Raw genomic sequence first — 21,021 nt, forward strand, 5'->3', positions numbered from 1 at the left:
ACATAAACACTAGAAAAATGCATCAAATACATAAAATACTTGATTTCAAGACACCAATTTAAGCCATTTTAAGACGTTCTAAGTGGTATAAAATGCCACTTATCAGAAAACAGATTTCAAATCATTGAAGACTCTATGGTCACATTCTTCAGAATCAACAATCTCAGACAAATCTACTAATGCAGCTGGCAAAAGCACAAGGCTATACCCCTATCCTTGATGATAACAAAAAGGGGAAGAATAAAAGGGAAGGGGAAGGAGAGCCATCAACAACAGTTCAAATATCTAAAGTGTTAGTTCCTACCATCACCACTTCTCCAACTCTTCAAATCAAAGGAAAGCTTGATGGAATTGATCTAATCCAGATAGCAGCAGCTGAGATGAAAGTCAAAGAGCAAAGGAAGAAAATTGATAAAAGGATGCAACAAATCTTTGGTTCTACAACTTCTAAATCACAATATGTGAAGCATAGCACAGAGGTGGAACCAATCATTATGGAGCTCAAGCCAGTTAGGAGGAATAAGGTTGGAGAGACTTCTTCCAAGAATCTGAAATCTATGGTTCTCAAGCCCAACAACAGATCCAATAAGGACTCTACAAAGAACCCTCTAAGCCTTGATCAGCTGAAAGAAGTGGACTTTCCTCTTCCAAAGCCTGATGAAGATAAGGTTTTGGGTGGTAATATCATGAAGCACAAGGAGACCAAGGATGAGGTTGAAAGGAGGAACATGGCTATTATCTTTAGAGAGGGAAAGAGTATCTGTGTGATACAAGGACATCCCAAATTCTCAATAGCCAAGAGGGAAGAAGCTAGAAGGTTGAAGGAAGAAGCTAAAAAGCTAAAGGCTGATAAAAGAGCACAAGCAAAGCTTGAAAAATAGCTAAAGTCAAGTCAAGCTGAAGAAAATAAAGAAATTGAAGACAAGAGTGAAGATGTAGGTATGGGGGACATGATTAGTGATGATATGGAAGAAAGAAGTAAGGAAAGAAAGGAATGGCAGAAAGGGAACAGAAAGAAGGCCAATGTAAAAAGAAAGATGATGGTAGATGAGATTGAAGAAACCCAATCAAAATCCAAACCACTACCTTCTATTCCTGAACCCATTGTGCCTGACCCCTTCATAAACATCCATGGTGAAACAATCACTCCTAAGGAGGAACCAATTGATTGGGACACCATCAAATTGCCCACTTTCTTAACCACTTCTCCACCTTCAAAGAAACAGAAAAGGAAAATCAAATCAACACCTCCTCTAACCTCAATTAAATTCACTCAGAAGCCTAAGCCTAAGCCACAAGCCTCAAAGGATGATTATGTTCACATTTATGACATAAAGGAATTTTTAGACATTGAACTCTATCTGGATGAGCTGGAGGAAGTAAGGGGAATAGATGCCCACAGACAGCTTCCAGAGAGACTAGTGTTCAAATACAAAGGAAGTGGGGAAAGGACTTGGCCTCTCTACAGGATTCTGAATGAAGGCTACTCTACCTTGGTTAGAGTCTACTCAGCCATAAAAAAGGATTCTGGCTTTACCAGGACTGCCAAGACTGAGATTCTCAACAAGATTGCCAGCATAAGGAAGACTTGGTGGGAGCCCAATGCCTTGCCTAGAACATTACTCATCCAAGAAAGAGCAATTACAGTTCATAAATCACCTCATTGGTTGATGGAGTTCAGAGACAATAAAGGAGTCAGAAGATTTTTCAGACTTGAAGACCAGCTCAAGATTGCCAGTAATGAAACTCTCAAGGATATGCAATCTAAGTTGGACATCAATGAAGAAGATGAAGCTGAGTTCTACAGACAACTCCAACTCCAAATGGAGGAGAATGACATGAGGCTAGGAAAGAAAACAAGGGGTCAAAGGAAAAGAAATTAATCTGCTCAGGTTAAAGGAGCACACTTGGAAATAATGTAATTCTTTAATTCCATCTCAGCATACACATTTTTGCAGCACTTTTGAATTTCTGCTTCATTACAGTTCATATGTTTATTTAGTGTTTTGTTATCATCAAGTTAAACCCAAATTTATGCCTACAATTCTAGTAGACATAAATAGGGAGAGATTGTTAGGAATATGTGTATTAGTTTGATGATAAGTTAAACAAAACACTTAAGTAGAAATCTAGTGTTTGTAGCCTCAACGGATAAGACCATCTTGGTTATCCGTTGAATGAGTAGCTTCACTTAGAAATAAGTTTAGTATTGTAGCACATTTCAGTCTCTGTATTTAAGTTGTACTTCTTATACGTTGTGGGAAATTATCAGTCATGTTGACTACTAGTGGATATGCAAATAGGAGGGCTAATTGTAAATATTTCATGCCTTGTAATTTTGTATAAGTGAAAAAGTATCAACTGATATTAAAGACCTTCAACGGATAAGAAACAAAGCTTCAACGGATGTCTCTAAAGCTTCAACAGATAAGATCCATCAACGGATAAGTGCGTCAACGGATAAAGCTTCAACTGCTAATGCATCAATGGATAAAGCTTCAACGGATAAAGCATCAATGGATGAAAGCTTCAACGGATGCTTAGTTCAAATAGCAGTTGATAGTGACAATTCATAAGCTGACAGAGGCACATGGGTTGACAGAGACAAATTGGAATGTGGCAGCCTCTAGGAGGAATCAAGAAAATGAAGCATTTCCATTCTGGTGCAAACAAGGAAGTATTCAAAGATTCACATCCAAACCTAAATTGCATTGGATAGAGAAATGAAGAAGAAACATGTGAAGAACCTTTTAATTATATTTTACAGTTTTGTCTTCACTTGTAAACTTTGTGATATATAAACCAAGTAGCAGCTAGTAATTAGATGTGAATTTTCCAGAGCTGTTTAGAAAAATCCAGAGAGAAAATCATCTAGTTTGTACTAGGAAGCAGCTGTGATTTAATTCTTTGAATCACAAATTTTCTGAAATAACACATCTCTGGTGGAACAACAAATCCACCAGAAAAGTTTTTAAGTCTGTTGTGTTCTTTACATTTGTGTTTGAATATATATATATATATATATATATGTCTGCATTAGCTTAAAGCAATTCACACACACTTGCTCATCAAAACACATAGACTAGAAACTGCTCAAAACTTGAATTTTTTTTGAGATTTCATTCAACCCCCCTTCTGTAAATCTCATTGTTAGTTCACTGGGAATAACAAAATTTATTAATTTAAAATATGCAATAATTAATATTTGCACGTATAAACACGCCAGAAATGAAAAACACGACCAAAAGCGACTTCTACAACTTCTAAAATTATGAAATAAATATATAAACATTAACATATACCCAAATACAAAAGCGAAATCTCGGAATCCTTACCCAAAATAAATTCTGATAACCCGAGAGATTATCTGATGTCCGAAAAATATCTCCAGAAAAATATGAAATTCATAGCCATAGACATACACACGCTGAAACGCCATGTGGAGTAATCAACACCGTCAAACTCCTTTTCTACGCCCCGAAAATAAATTAAAATAGAAAATATGCTCCGCAAATTTTCTTCTTAAAACCTTGAAATATATATATATATATATATATATATATATATATATATATATGCGTAGGTATCGAAGCGCTGATCATTTATATATATAATAATTAAAATTTGGATGAGCGGTTTGGAAGATATGAATTTTTGAAAATTAAAAGTAAATAAATATACGAGAGAGAGAGAGAGAAGAGAGACATAGGAGAGCAAAGGAAACGGACTCGGGAAAAAGGATAAGGGGGAGGGCAGGGGTAGGCGCCTGGGGGTGGGTGACTTCACGTTTTATTTATCTTTAATTTTGTTTTCTTTTACTGATAGCAAAACACGAATTTTGTGTTTAACAGAAACAAGACACGTATAGCTTCTCTTCTGACAGCCTAGTTTTTGTCCCGTGATTTGCGTTTAAATAAATAAATTTGCGGGTGAAAATAACTCGAATAATTCTGAAACAATTTTAACATTCCTGAAATATTAAAAAACTAATAAAATATAAATTTTGTAATTTTTAAAATATTTTTGGATTTAACATCAAACCCGCATTTCGTGATTTAATGAACAAACTTGCGAGTGAAACTAACTAAAAAAATTAACGAAATACTTCTAAAATTTTCGGAATTTTTAAAAAATAATAAAATAGAATTTTCATAATTTTTAAAATATTTTTGAATTGTGCATCATACCCGCATTTTACGATTTAACGAACAAACGTGCGGGTAAATATACCCGAAAATTTTCCAAAATAATTTTAAAATTCTTAAAATATTCAAATACTAATAAAACATAAGTTTCATAATTTTTTGAAACATCCTTGAAATTAATTTTAAATTCACACTTAAATACAATCAGAAAATTATTTAAGAATAAATATTTGGTAAAATATTACTTTCTAAATTTTATAAATTTCTATAAATAATTATTGAAATTATAAAAATAATTTTAAAGATAATTTAAATATTTATGAAAATAAATTTTCAATAAAATCACTTTTAAAGACAAAAACAAAACGATAGAACTTAGTAATTAATAATACAATTAATCCTTAATCACAACTGAGTCATACATAATTAATATTACATAAAATACATAGCTGACATAATATCCACTCAATCCCTAATATTACAAAACGAACTCAATTTACCGATAACAATAAAATGATCGGCTTTCAAATAAACTTTTGAAAATAATACATTTAAGTAAATATTTTCAAAATTAACAAAGATCGATACAACACTTAACAATTAGCACATTATCATTTAATAACACAAACTCGTCAAAAAGTAATAAAATATCCATCATTTTACTCCTTTCAAATTAGAAAATCACATAAACATATCAAATAATAATAATATTAATAGCTGAAAATCCGGGATATCACAATTTACCCCTTATAAGGATTTCGTTCTCGGAATAAGTTGAATATAACACTAGGAATCTTCTTATCAACTTTCCAATCTTGCATAAGTAACTTTTCTCAAAATTTTAAATAACACTGAAATTTCTTATACAACACAGTTATCACGGAGGCTTCACTCCGCACCATTGTTCATTCCACATATCATATAAACAATTTCACAATAAAATCACTTTTACTGATAGAGAGAGAGAAGAATAGAGAGAAAGATGAAGATAGAGAAAAAGAAAGAAAGGTAGAGATAAAATAGAGAGAGAAATAAAGAAACCTACTGACTGCGCTATACACCACTGATAGTTTAATCGCATTGCAATCCACTGTTCCTATTGGTAATCCCATCACATATCCTTACCTTGACTTGACCAAGATAACTCAACTTAACTTGATTGGCATACCTTCGCATATTTGAGATAATCCAATCATGAAATTTCAAAGAGAAACAAATTTCATATCATAACGTATGTCCCACCATTGTGGTTACCAAAATCTGAATTTGTGAGAAAGTATTGTTGAAATGAAAGAATACCCGAGAGATCAATATGATCAAATGAACTTATGTTGTGTGTCTTAGTTTAGACACTTACAAGTGAAGGTAATTAGCCTTTTTGTAATGCACAATACACCAGTGATGGTGTCCCATCTAAATTCTATCATACAGACAGAGAGTCACGGTGTCCCTTATAAATAAGGTTGTTCATCTTAGTCAGAGTACAAGGATATGAAAGGAATTCAAAATCAAACGAATAATCAAGGGTTCATAATGAATGAATTGTAAATGCAAATCAAAACTGAAAAGATATTTCTGAAGGAAATAAAATCTATAAAATAAAATTCTGGCACAAAATAGCCCAGTGGTGTCACATCACTAATAAAACTATCCACCATATAAGAAGGGTGGAAATTTCAATATCAACACTTGATAGAGCTATCAAAATCTGAAAATAGGTTTCATGACAGCCTCTGACACATTTAAAACATGTACGTGATTGAAATAGGTGTTAGGGATTATATTTTCTAACTAATACCTCTTTTTTGAGATATATCAAAAGAAGTTATAGAAAGAGAAGGTATTGCCAAGGTCTTAATACTTATCTTCTATTTGAACTCTTCTGTTGACTCGCCATTCGATTCTAGACACTTCTTCATATTCTAAGGATATTGATAATCTTTGTCTTCGTCGAATCGTAATAGCCTCGGAAGATTCCATGATAGAATTTTGCAGCTGTCGGGAGTTCTATCCAGCTCAGCATCACTATCACAAACAAGCACGCTTATCTTAACTTAATCATTGGTACTATATCCAATAGTCCAATACGAACTCGATAAGAGCTCTAGCGTCCTTAAATAACTATACACACTCCTACACACTCTCATTTCTAGTTTACTATAACCTCAGCTCTGATACGAACCTGTAACGCCCCCAAATCCGAGGTCATGAGATTTGGTCGTCACAATGAAACCTCAATCCAAAACAACTTGTTTAATCAATAAATAAATGCCAGTAGAAGATATTTAGCATCTATGACCCCAAAATAATCCAAGATCTTTTAAGGTTACAGTTTTAGAAACAAGATATCCAAATTCCCGAAATAAATTATTCACTTTCTTTTAAAACTCTTTTCAACAAATTCCAATTCAACACTAAACCCGCTAGTATAACTTCGAAAAGAATTATACTAGACCCAACTGTATAATACACAACTATAATATTATATCATATAAACAACTTTACACAATAGAACTTACACTAGTCCGCAACCCTGGACCAACCGCCTTCCAAAAGCTTCTTCTTTGCTTCCTCAAATTACGCGGCTAAACAGCGCAAGCTAAGCCTCATTGGAAGGTTAAATTTAAAAATAGGCAAGGATGAGCGAAAGAAAGGCTCAACAAGTTCAGTATAACATATAAATGGTCTTTTGATATAAAAACCTACATGAGCAATGGATTAAAATATTTAAACTCATAATTGTTGAATCAGAAAATTTGTTAAAGAAGGTTCCTTAAAATGTATTCAAAACCCTTTTTATATTTTTGAGCGAAAATGATTCAGCAATACATTGAATCTTGACGAGAATAAAACTCGTAAAATAATGTTTATGGGAATATCGTAAATAACAATATGAACAATGATTATGGACTTAATAATAAACTCATTCAAAACCGAACTCTTGATATTAATACTCATTTGATGTCATATCAAATTAGATATCAATACGAACTTTGATGCTCACAACATCCCATACTGAAGTCAACATCAATCATGTATTTTAATACCACTTTTGATATCTAACAACAACCTAAGTATCAACATCAATCGAAAACTGAATTAAAACTGTATTTCACATTTTATCCAAAACAGAAACACTTGAGAAATCATATCATTTATGATTATCAGCAACAGTATTTGCATGAGAATAAAAGCTATCATAAGCTTAAAAAGTAAGCGATAAGTTTTAGATTGGAATCTTTCTCCGACGGACGTACTACCACATGCTGATCAACCCGTGTGATAGCACTGGATCATGATTCGTAGAAACATGTCCCAAAACACGAGTACTCAAATAAAAAGGCAATATATATGCATGTGGCATAGTTTGTATTATAAATATTTCATATAATACATGGCCCTCCGCTGGACCGTCCGCCCGGTCACTTACGCATTCATCCAATCTCAAAAATATTTTTCACCGAGGAATCGAATCAATCGATATCCCCAAATAATTGACTCACCATTTCACATGGTCCGGAGTAACCGCATCAACTAATGGCGAGATAACTAGAATAATTAGTTATTCGTTTAATATATAATCAAAATCCACTATATAGAGCATATCTGGATAAAATAGTTGTTCTCTATCTATCCGAAAAATGAATTTTATTCTAGCAGAACAATTCTTAGAATAACATGATTTCAATAATCCAATGATTATATGCATACAACGTCTTCCAAAATTCTTTATATCATAATCTAAACTTTTGAGTATGTAAATATTTAACTCAGCGATATGTAAAACATTTATCTATTCTTAACTGAGAATTAGAAAAACAATATTTACATAATCATAAATAGTTTGATATGTAAATTATTGAACTATTCTGGAATTAGAATAGTATAGAGACTCGCCTTTGGTTTTTAGCAGTTAGTCACATTCGCAATAACACAACTATTCTGACATTAGGTCTCAAGACATCACCGTTATTCTATTTTAATATGATGCTCCTGCGATTACTAGAAGCCAGATATCCCATACCATTCCATTTGATTCTTTATCCAACATTTGGTTCTGATCATCTTGAATAATTGCATCTATAATTAAAAGATACAACTTAACCGTCTACACGATAATTACTCTTGACCCACATATAAAGAAAACAGTCAGACACAAGACTCTTGACCCACGAAAGCACGTAGACATATTTTAATGATATAAAAACTCATTCATATCCAATAAATGGGTAGGAAATCTATCAAAAATTTGGCAGCATTTCCTCTATTTATTGGACTATTCACCTGTTCCAATCTCAATTAATAATCCTATATATAGTAAAAATCAGTCTTGACTTGCTGTACACACATAAGAAAATCTGCCTTGACTTGAAGTAATCACATAATTCACGTATCACATAATTCATAAAATACATGACTCAATTCGTCAAAACATTCGACTCGATATGTTTAAAACTAAAATCGAGTCGAAATACGACTTTTTCGATAAATACGCGACTCAGAATTAACTTACAAAACAAGCGACCTTTCGAAACAAAAGAATTTATGTCTTGAAAGTATTTTTAATAGAAGCGGAATATTTTTATGAGCCTAGACACGTTCGTTTCGTATTAACCAGATGAACGGTCTATTTTCTACGAATAAAATAAGAATAATTCAATTCATAATAATATTAATTGAATATTAGCTACCTTTATATAATTTTAAAAGCTCAAAATAATTATAAATATTGGCTCAATTATAAATAATTACACTTCATTCAACTATTTATAAATAAAATTAATTGATTAAATGAATTAATCAATTAATTAATTAATTAATTAATTAATTAATTAATCAAACGAATTATAAATAATTAAATCAAAATATGATTTTCGAAAATAATAAAAGATAATGATATGAAATTTTAATAGATATTTTACAAAAAGTAAATAAATCGAAATAACGTTTTTGTAAAACGGACGTTTCCCCAGGTCGGAAACCCTCAAAATCAATCTCAACCCTCTAATAAAATTTATAAATTTAAAACTTGCAATAATTCATATTTGCACGTATAAACACGCCAGAAACGAAAAACACGGCCAAAAGTGACTTCTCCAACAACTTATAAAATTATGAAATAAATATACAAACACTGACATGCTATAATATACCCAAATACAAAAACGCAATCTCAGAATCCTTACGCAAAATAAATTATGATATCCCCGGAGTTTATTTGATGTCCGGAAAATATCTCCAGAAAAATCCGAAATTGATAACCATATACATACACACGCTGAAACGCCGTGTAGAGTAATCAACACCGTCAAACTCTTTTTCTACGCCTCGAAAATAAATTAAAACGAAAAATATGCTCCGCAAATTTTCTTCTCAAAATCTTGAAATATATATACTTATGCGTAGGTATCGAAGCGCTGATCATTTATATATATAATAATTGAAATTTGAACGAAGGATTTGAAAGATATAAATTTTTGAAAAATAAAAATAAAGACAAAACAGAGAAAGAGAAGAGCAAAGGAAACAAACTCGGGAAAAAGGATCAGGGGGAGGGGAGGGGTAGGCGCCTGGGGTTGGTGACTTCACGTTTTATTTTTTTTAATTTTTCTTTTTCTTTTACTGATAGCCAAACACGTATTCTGTGTTTAACAGAAACGAGATACGTATAACTTCTCTTCTAACAGCCTGGTTTTTGTCCCATGATTTGCGTTTAAATGAATAAATTTGCGGGTGAAAATAACTCGAAATAATTCTGAAATAATTTTAAAATTTTCAAAATATTCAAAAACTAATAAAATATAAATTTTATAATTTTCAAATATTTTTTGGTTTTAACATCAAACCCGCATTTCGTGATTTAACGAACAAATTTGCGAGTGAAACTAACTAAAAAAATTATCGTAATACTTCTAAAATTTCTGGAATATTTAAAAACTAATAAAATAAAATTTTCATAATTTTTAAAATATTTTTGAATTGTGCATCATACCCGCATTTTACGATTTAACGAACAAACGTGCGGGTATATATAACCCGAAAATTTTCCAAAACAATTTTAAAATTCTTGAAATATTCAAATAATAATAAAACATAAGTTTCATATTTTTTTGAAACATCCTTGAAATTAATTTTAAATTCACACTTAAATACAATCAGAAAATCATTTAGGGATAAATATTTGAAAAAATATTAGTTTCTAAAATTTTTAAATTTCTATAAATAATTATTGAATTATAAAATCATAAAAATAATTTTAAAGATAATTTAAATATTTTTGAAAATAAATTTGTAATAAAATCACTTTTAAAAATAAAAACAAAATAATACGACTCAGTAATTAATAATACAAATAATCCTCAATCACAATTGAGTCACACACAATTAATATTACATACATCACATAGTTGACAGAATATCCCATCAATCCCTAATATTACAAAACGAACTCAATTTACCGATATCAATAAAATGATCAGCTTTCAAATAAACTTTTGAAAACAATACATTTAAGTACATATTTTCAGAATTAACAAGAATCGATACAACACTTAACAATTAGCACATTACTATTTAATAACACAAACTCGTCAAACAGTAATAAAATATCCATCATTTTACTCCTTTCAAATCAAAAAATCACATAAACATATCAAATAATAATAATATTAATAGCTGAAAATCCGAGATATCACAACTTGCATGAATAACATCGATTTGATCCATTTTATATTTGTTCGACTCGAACATTTATTTATATATCGTATGACCTTTTGTTATTAAATTAAATCTATTGTTCTTCAAAAAAAAAGTGTCATTTTCAAATTTAGGATAATGAAAAATTTCTCATTATAGATAAAAAATTTCTTTCTCTCTTATTTTATAATATTTTTCAAATTACTAGAATTGAGTTTGTAAAAAAAATTAATTAGGTAAAAACCAAAATAAAAAATCAGAACGATAACAGTTAACTGAACTGAAAAACATGACTCGAATACGGTTAATAATCAAAAATTGAACCGAACTAACATGTACTACTTGATAATGATTTTCGGTAAAATCTGAATCGAACCGACTCGTGCACTCCCTAACCTATGAATATTAGGGATTCAGGATACAATTTATCAAAATTTTTGAGATAGAATTTATCAACACACAACTCGACTCAATTAAATTGAACAAGTTTTTGGCCAAATGCCTACTGATTAAAACACCAAGGTCAAAGGTAAGGAATCTTAATCTAACAACTATATCATCTACTCGTAACTACAACTAAAATGAATTATTTTTTTCATAATTGTGGTGGTTAAATTAATTAATTACGAGACTTTATATTTTAATGCTTGTGGTGGCCATGTTTAACTCCTAGTTAATATAATTATCCCCGGCATCCTCTGCTTTGAACTCTTTAACTTATTTGGCCGACAGCAAGGTTATCAAATCTAACTAACCCTTCTGTAATAATGATATCAACTTTAATTTCCATTGTTTCTTTACACAATATTCTGGCATACAACCTAAAAATTTATCAGAATAAAAAATACATAATCGCAAATATATATTCCTGAGATTGAGGGGCAAATAAGTATAATAGATATATGCTACATACAAATTATAATCTTTATAGAATATTGTGACATATGACTGGGAGGCAAAATAGTGGATATATTACGTATAAATTGAAGGTCTTTTTAATATTATCGTTTAATATTATTATGAAAGATTATAACTTTTTGAAAGAAAATAAATATTTGATAACAATCAAAAGTAACTTTTTAAAAAATGTTTACTCAAACGAGATACGGTTTCATTGATTTAAGTGAGTGGTTTTATTTCACTAATGTTTTTTTTAAAAAAATAATAATTTACTTATCACTCATATAACACATATTTATTTAGGGTGTTATATTAAAATACTCAATTTTAGAATTAAATTGTTCATAATGCCTAAAGGGAGATGGTCGCCTAAAATATTCATAGACAAGCATATGGAAGATGCATATTTGATTTTTATTAAAAAACAAAAAACAAGTGTTATACGCGTAACCATTTTTGTTTTGCATTGAATACATATTCTTTTAAATGCGTGTTCACTTGAAAAATGAGAAGAAATGCGCACATGTAAGTGCGTATGTGCGTATTATTTGTTAATTTTATAAAAAATAAATGGGTCTCTAATACATGCGTATTCGATGGATATTTTGAACACTATTATGTATTTTTAAATATTTTGGATAATTAAACCTTGAAATTAAGATATTTTTATCATTATTTCTTCATTTATCATAAAATTTATTTTAAGATAACTTATAAGTATTAATTTACTAACATCTCATGTAAAAATTAATTATTTTATATTATTAGTTGTCTTTGAAAATTTTTACACTTCGTCTTTTCCTTTTATCCCCTTTAAAAATATCTAAGTTCAAATAAAATTAAAGATGAATCCAACTCCTCACAAGTTTAAGAATTTCGATTAGATATTTTTCAATGAGGTTCTTTGAAAAATATGTTTTATGAAGTTTTTTTATAAAATACGACTTTTCATGTTTTATTTGCAAAAATCTGATTTTTCGACCCCATTCAATCAGATACAAACTCAAATGTAACATGATATAATCTTAAAAAATTAGTAACTTTTCAGAAAACGTAAAAGAAGTTATATGGTTGGTTTTGGTTGCAATCGTATTTTTGTAAATTTTTCAAAAACTATTAAAATCACAAACGAATTTAAAAAAATGAGTTAAATATCAAAATGGTCATTCAACTGAAAACCATATATCAGCTTTATCATCAAACTTAACGGAGTATAATTTGAATCACTAAAGTGATAATAAATATCAAACAGATATTTTAAAACATGTGCTCGAGAATTAAAAATTATTTTTATGGCGTTCTATACATTTTTCATAAAAATAAATTTTAGTTCTCGAGCACCTATTTTGAGGTATCCGTTTGATATTAATTATGATTTTAGTGATTCAAATAATATCCCGTTAAGTTTGATGATCAAACTGATATATGACCTTTAGTTGAATGATTACTTTGATATTTAAACCTTAAAAAATAGTATTTTTGGTAAAAAAAATTTTACTCATAGATGCGGGAAGTATCGTATATTTATTTAAAAAGTAATAAATAAAATATATATTTAGAAATTGTTTTTGGATGACTTTCGAAGTTTATAGCATTTTTCGCATAAAAAAGACATGCAAACTCGATTGATTTAAGTTTTTTTTTAAAGTTGATTGATTTAAGTTTAAAGAGCAAAAATAAAGATGAAAACAACATGATATCCTGAAATAAGATACGATTTCATCATCAATAACATCACTGGATCACATGTACACACACCTATCCTGAAAGCGAAATTTCTTATTTTACCTTACATAAAACACCTTAAAACTTACATTTATTTACCACAATTGCCACTCCCCCTCTTCTTCCCTTCTCATCATTTAAACAAATACACTTCACCTCTCTCCTCTACATTTAAATTACAAACACAAACACAAAAACAAAAACACACATTTATATCTACTTACCCATCTCTATTTTTGATTTTGTTTCTTTATATTAAGTCATTACATCATCCATTCTCTCTCTAGAAATATACCTTTGTTCTCTTCCTTTCTCTCTCTAGAAATGGTTGTATATGCTAGCTGTATTTAATGCTTATTTAAGTCAGTTTACAAGTATTTGAAAACTAAAAATGGGTTCTTTTTGCTACTGATTTGAATTTTGAGCTTAATTTAGATCTGGGGTTTATTTGTCTTGGTTCTTGATAGACTAAAGTGAATTTTTTTACTGAAAAATAGGGTTTTGTTGTGTTTTGGAGAGGTGGGGTTGAAATTAAGTGCGAATTTGGGGGTTTTAGGGGATAAAGTTTGGAACTTTAGCAATGAATAGGAGTTTTAGGGCTCCAGAGAGAGGAATGCAAGCTGCAATTGTGAAGCAGAGGCAGCAAATGAGGGAGTCTGTGATGAGGGACAAGGAAGATGAGCTTGCTTTGTTTCTCGAGATGCGGAAGCGAGAGAAGGAAAGGGATAGTCTTCTTATTCAGAATGTGGATGAGTTTCATGCTCCATTCGGTATGGGTTATTACACTTTTTTCGGAGATTTTATGTTTTGAATTGTAAAGTTTGAATTTTTTATGGTTTATTGTTGTTTGGTGTATTTTTTCTGTTCGAATTGGCTTGTGTAATGTTTTTGGACCCCGGTCAATGTAGGTATTTTGATTGGAAATTGGGGTAAAAAAATTTGGAGCTATGGCGCTGTTTTTTTTTTTACAATTTTGAAATTTGGAAAGTAAAGGATTTTGGTTTTAGGTTGATAATTGAGCTGAATTATGTAGGTGGAAAGTTCATCAAAGTTGTCGTCTTAAGGTCGTTCAGTTTGATTAAAATTGAAGTTGATTGTTGTCATTTATGGTTGTTGAGTTTGAATAACTTGTGAGTGATTGTTGTCATTTGCCTTCTGTGTTGAGTTTGAATAACATTCAAAGTTTCATGTACCTTCCAGGATTAACGACGGGAAGTTCTCCAATATTCAATATTGCATCAGCCACACCTGCTCCATCAAGAAAGACGGCTGCTGACGAGTTTCTGAATTCGGACAATGATAAAAATGATTATGACTGGTATACCTCGAAAATTTTCCACCCTATCCTGGGATTACTGAGTGCTTATGTTATGATTGATCTGTCTGCTTACATTAACAGGTTGCAAATTCTTGTCTGTAGATAGTGTATATTAATTTGCAAAGATGTACTCCCTCCTTTTTACTGGATTTTCATGGGCTAGAATCAGTGAATATAAGACCTTACAAAGATATATGATATTTTAGCGCAATGTTTGTGATCTAAATCAACTATATGCCACAATTATATGTAGACATTTGAATTGGAACGGTGTAATGGAATACTAAGTCCGCTCCTCAAATATTAGAGCAACTCCAAGAGGCACCTAAAATTTTCTCTAAATATATTATACAAAATCAACTCCTAGCTATTTAGGAGTTCAAATGTTGTATTCTCTCCAACAATCTTCCTCAAATTGTTCTCTCTCTCTCTCTCTCTCTCTCTCTCTCTATTTATATATATATATATTTTTTGTTACTTTAAAGCATAAAAGATATTAATATCATGCATGTTTAGCATATTGAAAAGAGAGAAAATTATATAAAAGGACTTAGAGCAACTCCAACAACTACATTATATACCCTCCTTGGTCATTTTATGAGGAATTTGAAGTAAAAATGAACTCCAAGAGAGTCCTAACTCTTTAAAAATTTAAGAGCTTCAAATCTCTCCTTAAGGCTCAAACATGAGGAGGGTGCCTTTCCTTGTCTTTTCATTTTATAATTGTAAAATGAAATCATCCACCTCCTCCAACTCTGCTACTTCTGCATGCTCCAGCAGCAAATCATACTTAGGTAATAAAATAATAGATGGAGAGGGAATTTGAAGAAGATTGTTGGAGTAAATGAATTATTTTGTATCTTAAATAGCTAGGAGCTCTTTTATTTATATTATATTTGGAGAAAATGTTAGGTGATTGTTGGAGTTTCTCTTAGGAGGGAGCATGGCCTCCTCACCATTGAGGAAGCAAATGGAGCTCGCAAATTTTTGTGGAGGGACAAGGAGCTTGTTGGAGTTCATTTGAGCTTCAAATTCTTCAAAAATTGACCGGAGCTTGTATAAAGTTATTGTAGGAGTTGCTCTTATATAAGGACACAATTTTTACGCTCACTCCCCAAATTTTAACTTCGGAGCATAAAGAGCTAGTCTCTTGGACTCCCTCCAATATCAAGTAGTGACAATGTCCTTGCTTAGGACTGATAATTTCCTGACAAGTGTCTCTAATTTTAAGTAGAGAAGCTTCCTGATTCAAGTTGCGGCCTGCACCCCAGTTCTGCTCTTTTTGTTTGGTATTTGTTATGTCCGCCTAGTATTTGCTTTATTCTCTGAGCTTAATGTCGCATCCTCAATTTTTTGCAATTATGTAGAGTTACTATGTGATCATATCTTAACAAGTTTCAGGCTGTACTGCTGTTACATAAGAAAACTTCGTTATTAATGCACTCTAAAGACCAGAGTGGTCTTTGACATTAGTACATCACACCCCTTACTTTGAATATTTGCGTAATATTCCCAAGTATGTTGCTTTCCAGAAAGCTTGATGGCGCGTTCTCACTTTTACGCATTTATTTAATATCCTCTTTCCGTTTTCTGCACAACCACCACCTCACTTGAAATTATTAACAGCCCTCATGAATGAGCTATGGTGATAATGGAGACATAAACAAATAAGGAAACATAGGACACTAAAAAGAATACAGAGGAGGTACTTTTTGAAGATTCTATTTAGATAAATTAGAAAATCGAGAATTTGGGTGTGTGTTTGATTATTCTCATATGAAATTCTTATGCGATTATCAAATATGAAGGACAGAATGGACTATTATCTCATGTAAATGCAATTGTTATTAAATAGCAGCTTGTTTGGGCACTATGTGCACACACACACAATGCATGCAGATACAATTGTTCAAGTTTATTTATTGTTACCTGTCTGGACCAAATTGGAAAATCCAAATAGCACATGGGTCCATAGAATTATCTCTCTCTGCATATCTGTGGGTGGATTTAGGACTAAATTTATTATTTCTTAAGTTTCCTTGATTGATCTAATATAACTAGGATGTTTTTATTACAGGCTTATGACACCTCCTGGTACTCCTCTTTTTCCATCACTGGAGATGGAATCACAGAGAACAAGTATGAATGAGATTGGAACTCCTAAAGCTCGACCAATTGCATTGCAATCTAGAGTATGTGCAATTCTGGTTTTATCGTATTAAAATTATTGTATGATATACATATTCAGCATGTGATGGTTGAAATTCATTGCATTGGATAAGAAATTATTTTTTACCTAGTTGAAAGAATTGATGGGACAGCTTATTAACATGTTTATGTATAAATTTGCTGACGTCAAGTAAAAGGCAAACTGTACATAATTTTTAAATCTTTCTTCACAATCATAGCCTAAATTTATATGCTAACTTTCAATGTCAAGACTTCCTGCTTTAGATCTCTTACTAGTCCAAAAGTGCATGTTACTCCTATTATTTTCTCCAATATTATCTAAGCTTGCATACGCCAAACTAACACTTGTAACTTTTTGCTGTCCTTTTTATGGTTACCTGTGCTTCTAGCTAGCAAATTCCGAGCTGGAGCCTACTACAAGAAATACCCTTGCATCTAGACAGTCAGTTTTGGTTTCTGGGTTAAATACGTCCAGTGCAGGAGTTCGAAGGCCCTCTTCCTCTGGCGGTCCTGGATCAAGACCTGCTACACCAACTGGACGCCCTGCTTTAGCCTCAGCTTCTAAACCCACATCAGCCTCAACCTATAAACCCTCGTCTATTACTGCGTCCAAACCATCAGCTACCATAGCATATAGACCTTCACGGTCTTCAACACCCACCAGATCCACTGTGCCCTCAGCTAAGCCAACAGCCCCTGCAAGATCTTCTACACCTACCTCGAGGTCTACTGCAAGATCTTCTACACCCACATCGAGGTCTACTGCAAGATCTTCTACTCCTACGATGGTGTCTACAACTGCAAGATCTTCTACTCCTACATCAAGGTCTACTGTAAGATCTTCAACACCCATTAGACCTGCTGCACCTGCGACCAAACCCACATCCAGGGCTGCCACACCAACTCGTAGACCTACTCTGTCAGCCGCATCAAATGCATCTGCACCTCCAGCCAAATCTCCATCTTCTACAGTTACCAAGGCATCTTCTACTACAATAAGAAATTCAGCACCTCCACGTGCTAGCTCCCCTACTGTGAAACCAAGACCATGGAACCCGTTGGACATGCCTGGTTTCTCTCATGATGTGCCACCAAATTTACGTACCTCACTTTCTGATCGCCCTCCTTCAGCTACTAGGGGCAGGCCTGGTGCATCAAGCGCTCGATCATCGTCAATTGATCCTGCTCCCAGTGGAAGAATTAGACGGCAATCTTGTTCGCCATCAAGAGGACGCCCTCCAAATGGCATAAATTATAACACTGGAAGCTCTGTCCCTGCTTTAAATCGTGCATATGCTAAAGCTCATGATAATGTGAGTCCTGTTATGTATGGAACCAAGATGGTTGAGAGGGTTATAAACATGCGTAAATTGGCACCACCTAAGCAGGATGACAAGCACTCACCTCGTAGTAACTTATCTGGCAAATCTTCATCTCCAGACAGCTCGGGATTTGGAAGAAATTTTTCTAAGAAGTCCATGGACATGGCTATAAGGCATATGGTACAGTTCTTCTCTCTCATGTTTGCATAGCAAGAATTAAGCAGCAGACAACTGTGTATGATTTCTGATTACATACAAGCGAAATTTCTAAAGCATGTATTCTGACCTGGTTTAATTTGGGTTTTAAGATTTGTCTGCGTTTCTAACCTGCTTTGTAGGATCTATATCTATATCTGTTTCTTCTTCCTTGTTTGTTGCCATATTTATTTTACTTTATTGTGAATTGTGATTACTTGCTGCAAAGCATCTGGTAAAATTACTTGTTAATATTGTTTTTGTGTTCCTCTGTGGAGCAGGATATAAGGCGGAACATTCCTGGAAATCTACGACCATTAATGACAAATATTCCCGCTTCCTCCATGTATAGTGTAAGATCAGGGCCTGCACCAAGAAGCAGAACTGTTAGTGTTTTAGACTCACCTCTTGCAACAAGCAGTAATGCAAGTTCTGAAGTGAGTGTCAATAACAATGCTTTTTGTGTGGATGCAAGCGAATTAGATGGTGATATTAACAGCGAAAGGGGTGTTCCGTCCCCTGCCAGTGTAGGGGAGAGGTGATGGCTCCTTATTATCAAGTTAGAAACTAGTTTTCAATGTATTTGTGATTGGTGTTGTCCATTGGCATTAGAGGGACTAGGAAGGACTGACAGGACATGTGGCTTGTATTTCGACATGAATTCATGTAAAGTTAGGTGGCTTGATCAGCTTCATCGTTGTAACCTTTGTATCATGAAAAATTTCGTGGTCATGGGGGATTTTGAATCAATTATTGACTGCCTGCTTTCAGGAATAAGAGACTATTTGCCAAGAGTTGAAACCTAAAAATTCTGGAGATGCAGCCCTCTCTTATGCACTATTTCTCTGGTGCTTTAAATGCTTCAAAACATTGGAGAAGATATATTGATTTTAATTTGTAGTGGGTGTTACCCAGACCAATATGAGCCAATGTTTAAGAGACTGGATGTCTACAGTTAACTTGAGAGTAGATCTGTCTTTGGTGGTTCAAGTTCACATTAATGGCCTAGCCAACTTTAAAGTTTGCACGCATCCTTTCTTCTGTGCAAGTGGAAGTAAAACCTACTTACATGTCTGAGGAACCAAGGGAAAGTATGGAAAATTGTTTAGCATTCTAAATCTCTTGACTACATTGATAGACTATTTCGACTCCGGTATTTGATTTACGCGATCAGGTATAACTTTGATCCCCGGTTACATTTTTGCATTTGTATGACAAATATTTATTGTAAAAATGCAATGTACAAATCGTGGAAACATGATATATGTGAAACGATTAATTTATGATTATGAAAATAGTAATGTTAACTTTGCATGAGCTTGTTCATTGCACATTAAGAGCATGTTAACGGAGTTCATAATGATATGCTCTATGGGTGTTTATAAAATGCAATTTTGTTATTGTTAATCCCAATGTATCGTAGAAGGGTGTTGAATACGATATCTACAATTTTTTTTGATTCGTTACAAGTTCTTCGTTACAAGTACGGAATCAAAATAGACATAAAACAATTCAAGAAATATATTGTTTTATTAATATAATCCTTGAGGTTGCTACAATTTAATCAATGAATTGATTAGTTACAATAAATTCAGTAGCACAATTTTGTGTTTACAAGTTTAATAAATGAAGTCTTTAATGGCGCTCCCGTAAAACATTTGCTGTTAGCTGAAGAAGATAAAAATGAAATGAATTCATTTGCTGTTTTGTAGACTTCATTTTTCATTGGACAGGTGGCATCATTTTATCCACACAAACAATTTCAATTACTGCATTTGTACTTAACAATAAATCAACCAAGTAGTTACTTGCGACCTGTATACAAGGTTACTTGCGACCAGAGTAATTCCCTTAGCAAATTTGCCTCTCAGACTTACTTGCGACTCTATTCACTCTGTAACACAAGTTACTTGCGACCTAGTGATTTGCCTTAGTCACTTTTCCTTTGCAAGATACTTGCGACCTAGATCCCTCGGTAAAGTTACTTGCGACTAGGAAATTTGCTTTAGTCAAATTTCCCTTCCAGGTTACTTGCGACCTGTCTTCCCTTATTGTTGGGTTAGTTGCGACCCGGAAGACCAGGTAACTTGCCATAGCCAATTATACGATACGGAGTTACTTGCGACCTACAAGTCACAGTAGTATATATTGACTTAGACAAATTCCACAGCAAGTTACTTGCGACCCACCTTTCCCTGTATGAGTTACTTGCGACCTTGTTGCCTTGGTGGAGGATTTTTGACTTAGAAAAATTCTTGTTTCCAATAACTGTATCACCAATTAATGTTTCTTAAATTAAACCCTTCCTGATATGCTGATGTTTGGTGCACTGGTCTGGTTCACAAACAATTAGCATGAACTGGTTTAATTCAATTTTCTTGACAATTCTGAACTGATACATCTTGGTTGATTATTCATTGCTTCAATCATTGAACCCCTGATCTTTAATACTTCAAATCAAATCATGTAACTGATACTGGAAGTCTTTTGATGTCTTATTCTTCATGGAGACTTGAACATATTAATGAAC

At 32.5% G+C, this 21,021-nt stretch overlaps 1 protein-coding gene across 1 annotated transcript; it reads left to right on the forward strand.

Moving 5' to 3' along the window:
• Positions 1–13,630: 13,630 nt before the first annotated feature.
• LOC141724430 (uncharacterized) lies at positions 13,631–19,805 on the forward strand. Its single transcript, XM_074526585.1, has 5 exons — positions 13,631–14,236; positions 14,667–14,784; positions 16,862–16,976; positions 17,364–18,476; positions 18,773–19,805. The coding sequence occupies exons 1-5, from the start codon at positions 14,047–14,049 to the stop codon at positions 19,031–19,033; spliced, it is 1,797 nt and encodes a 598-aa protein (XP_074382686.1). The 5' UTR covers positions 13,631–14,046; the 3' UTR covers positions 19,034–19,805.
• The last annotated feature ends 1,216 nt before the right edge of the window (positions 19,806–21,021 follow it).

This window comes from Apium graveolens, chromosome 5, assembly GCF_009905375.1.
Source record: "Apium graveolens cultivar Ventura chromosome 5, ASM990537v1, whole genome shotgun sequence".
In the NCBI taxonomy this organism is placed as follows: domain Eukaryota; kingdom Viridiplantae; phylum Streptophyta; class Magnoliopsida; order Apiales; family Apiaceae; genus Apium; species Apium graveolens.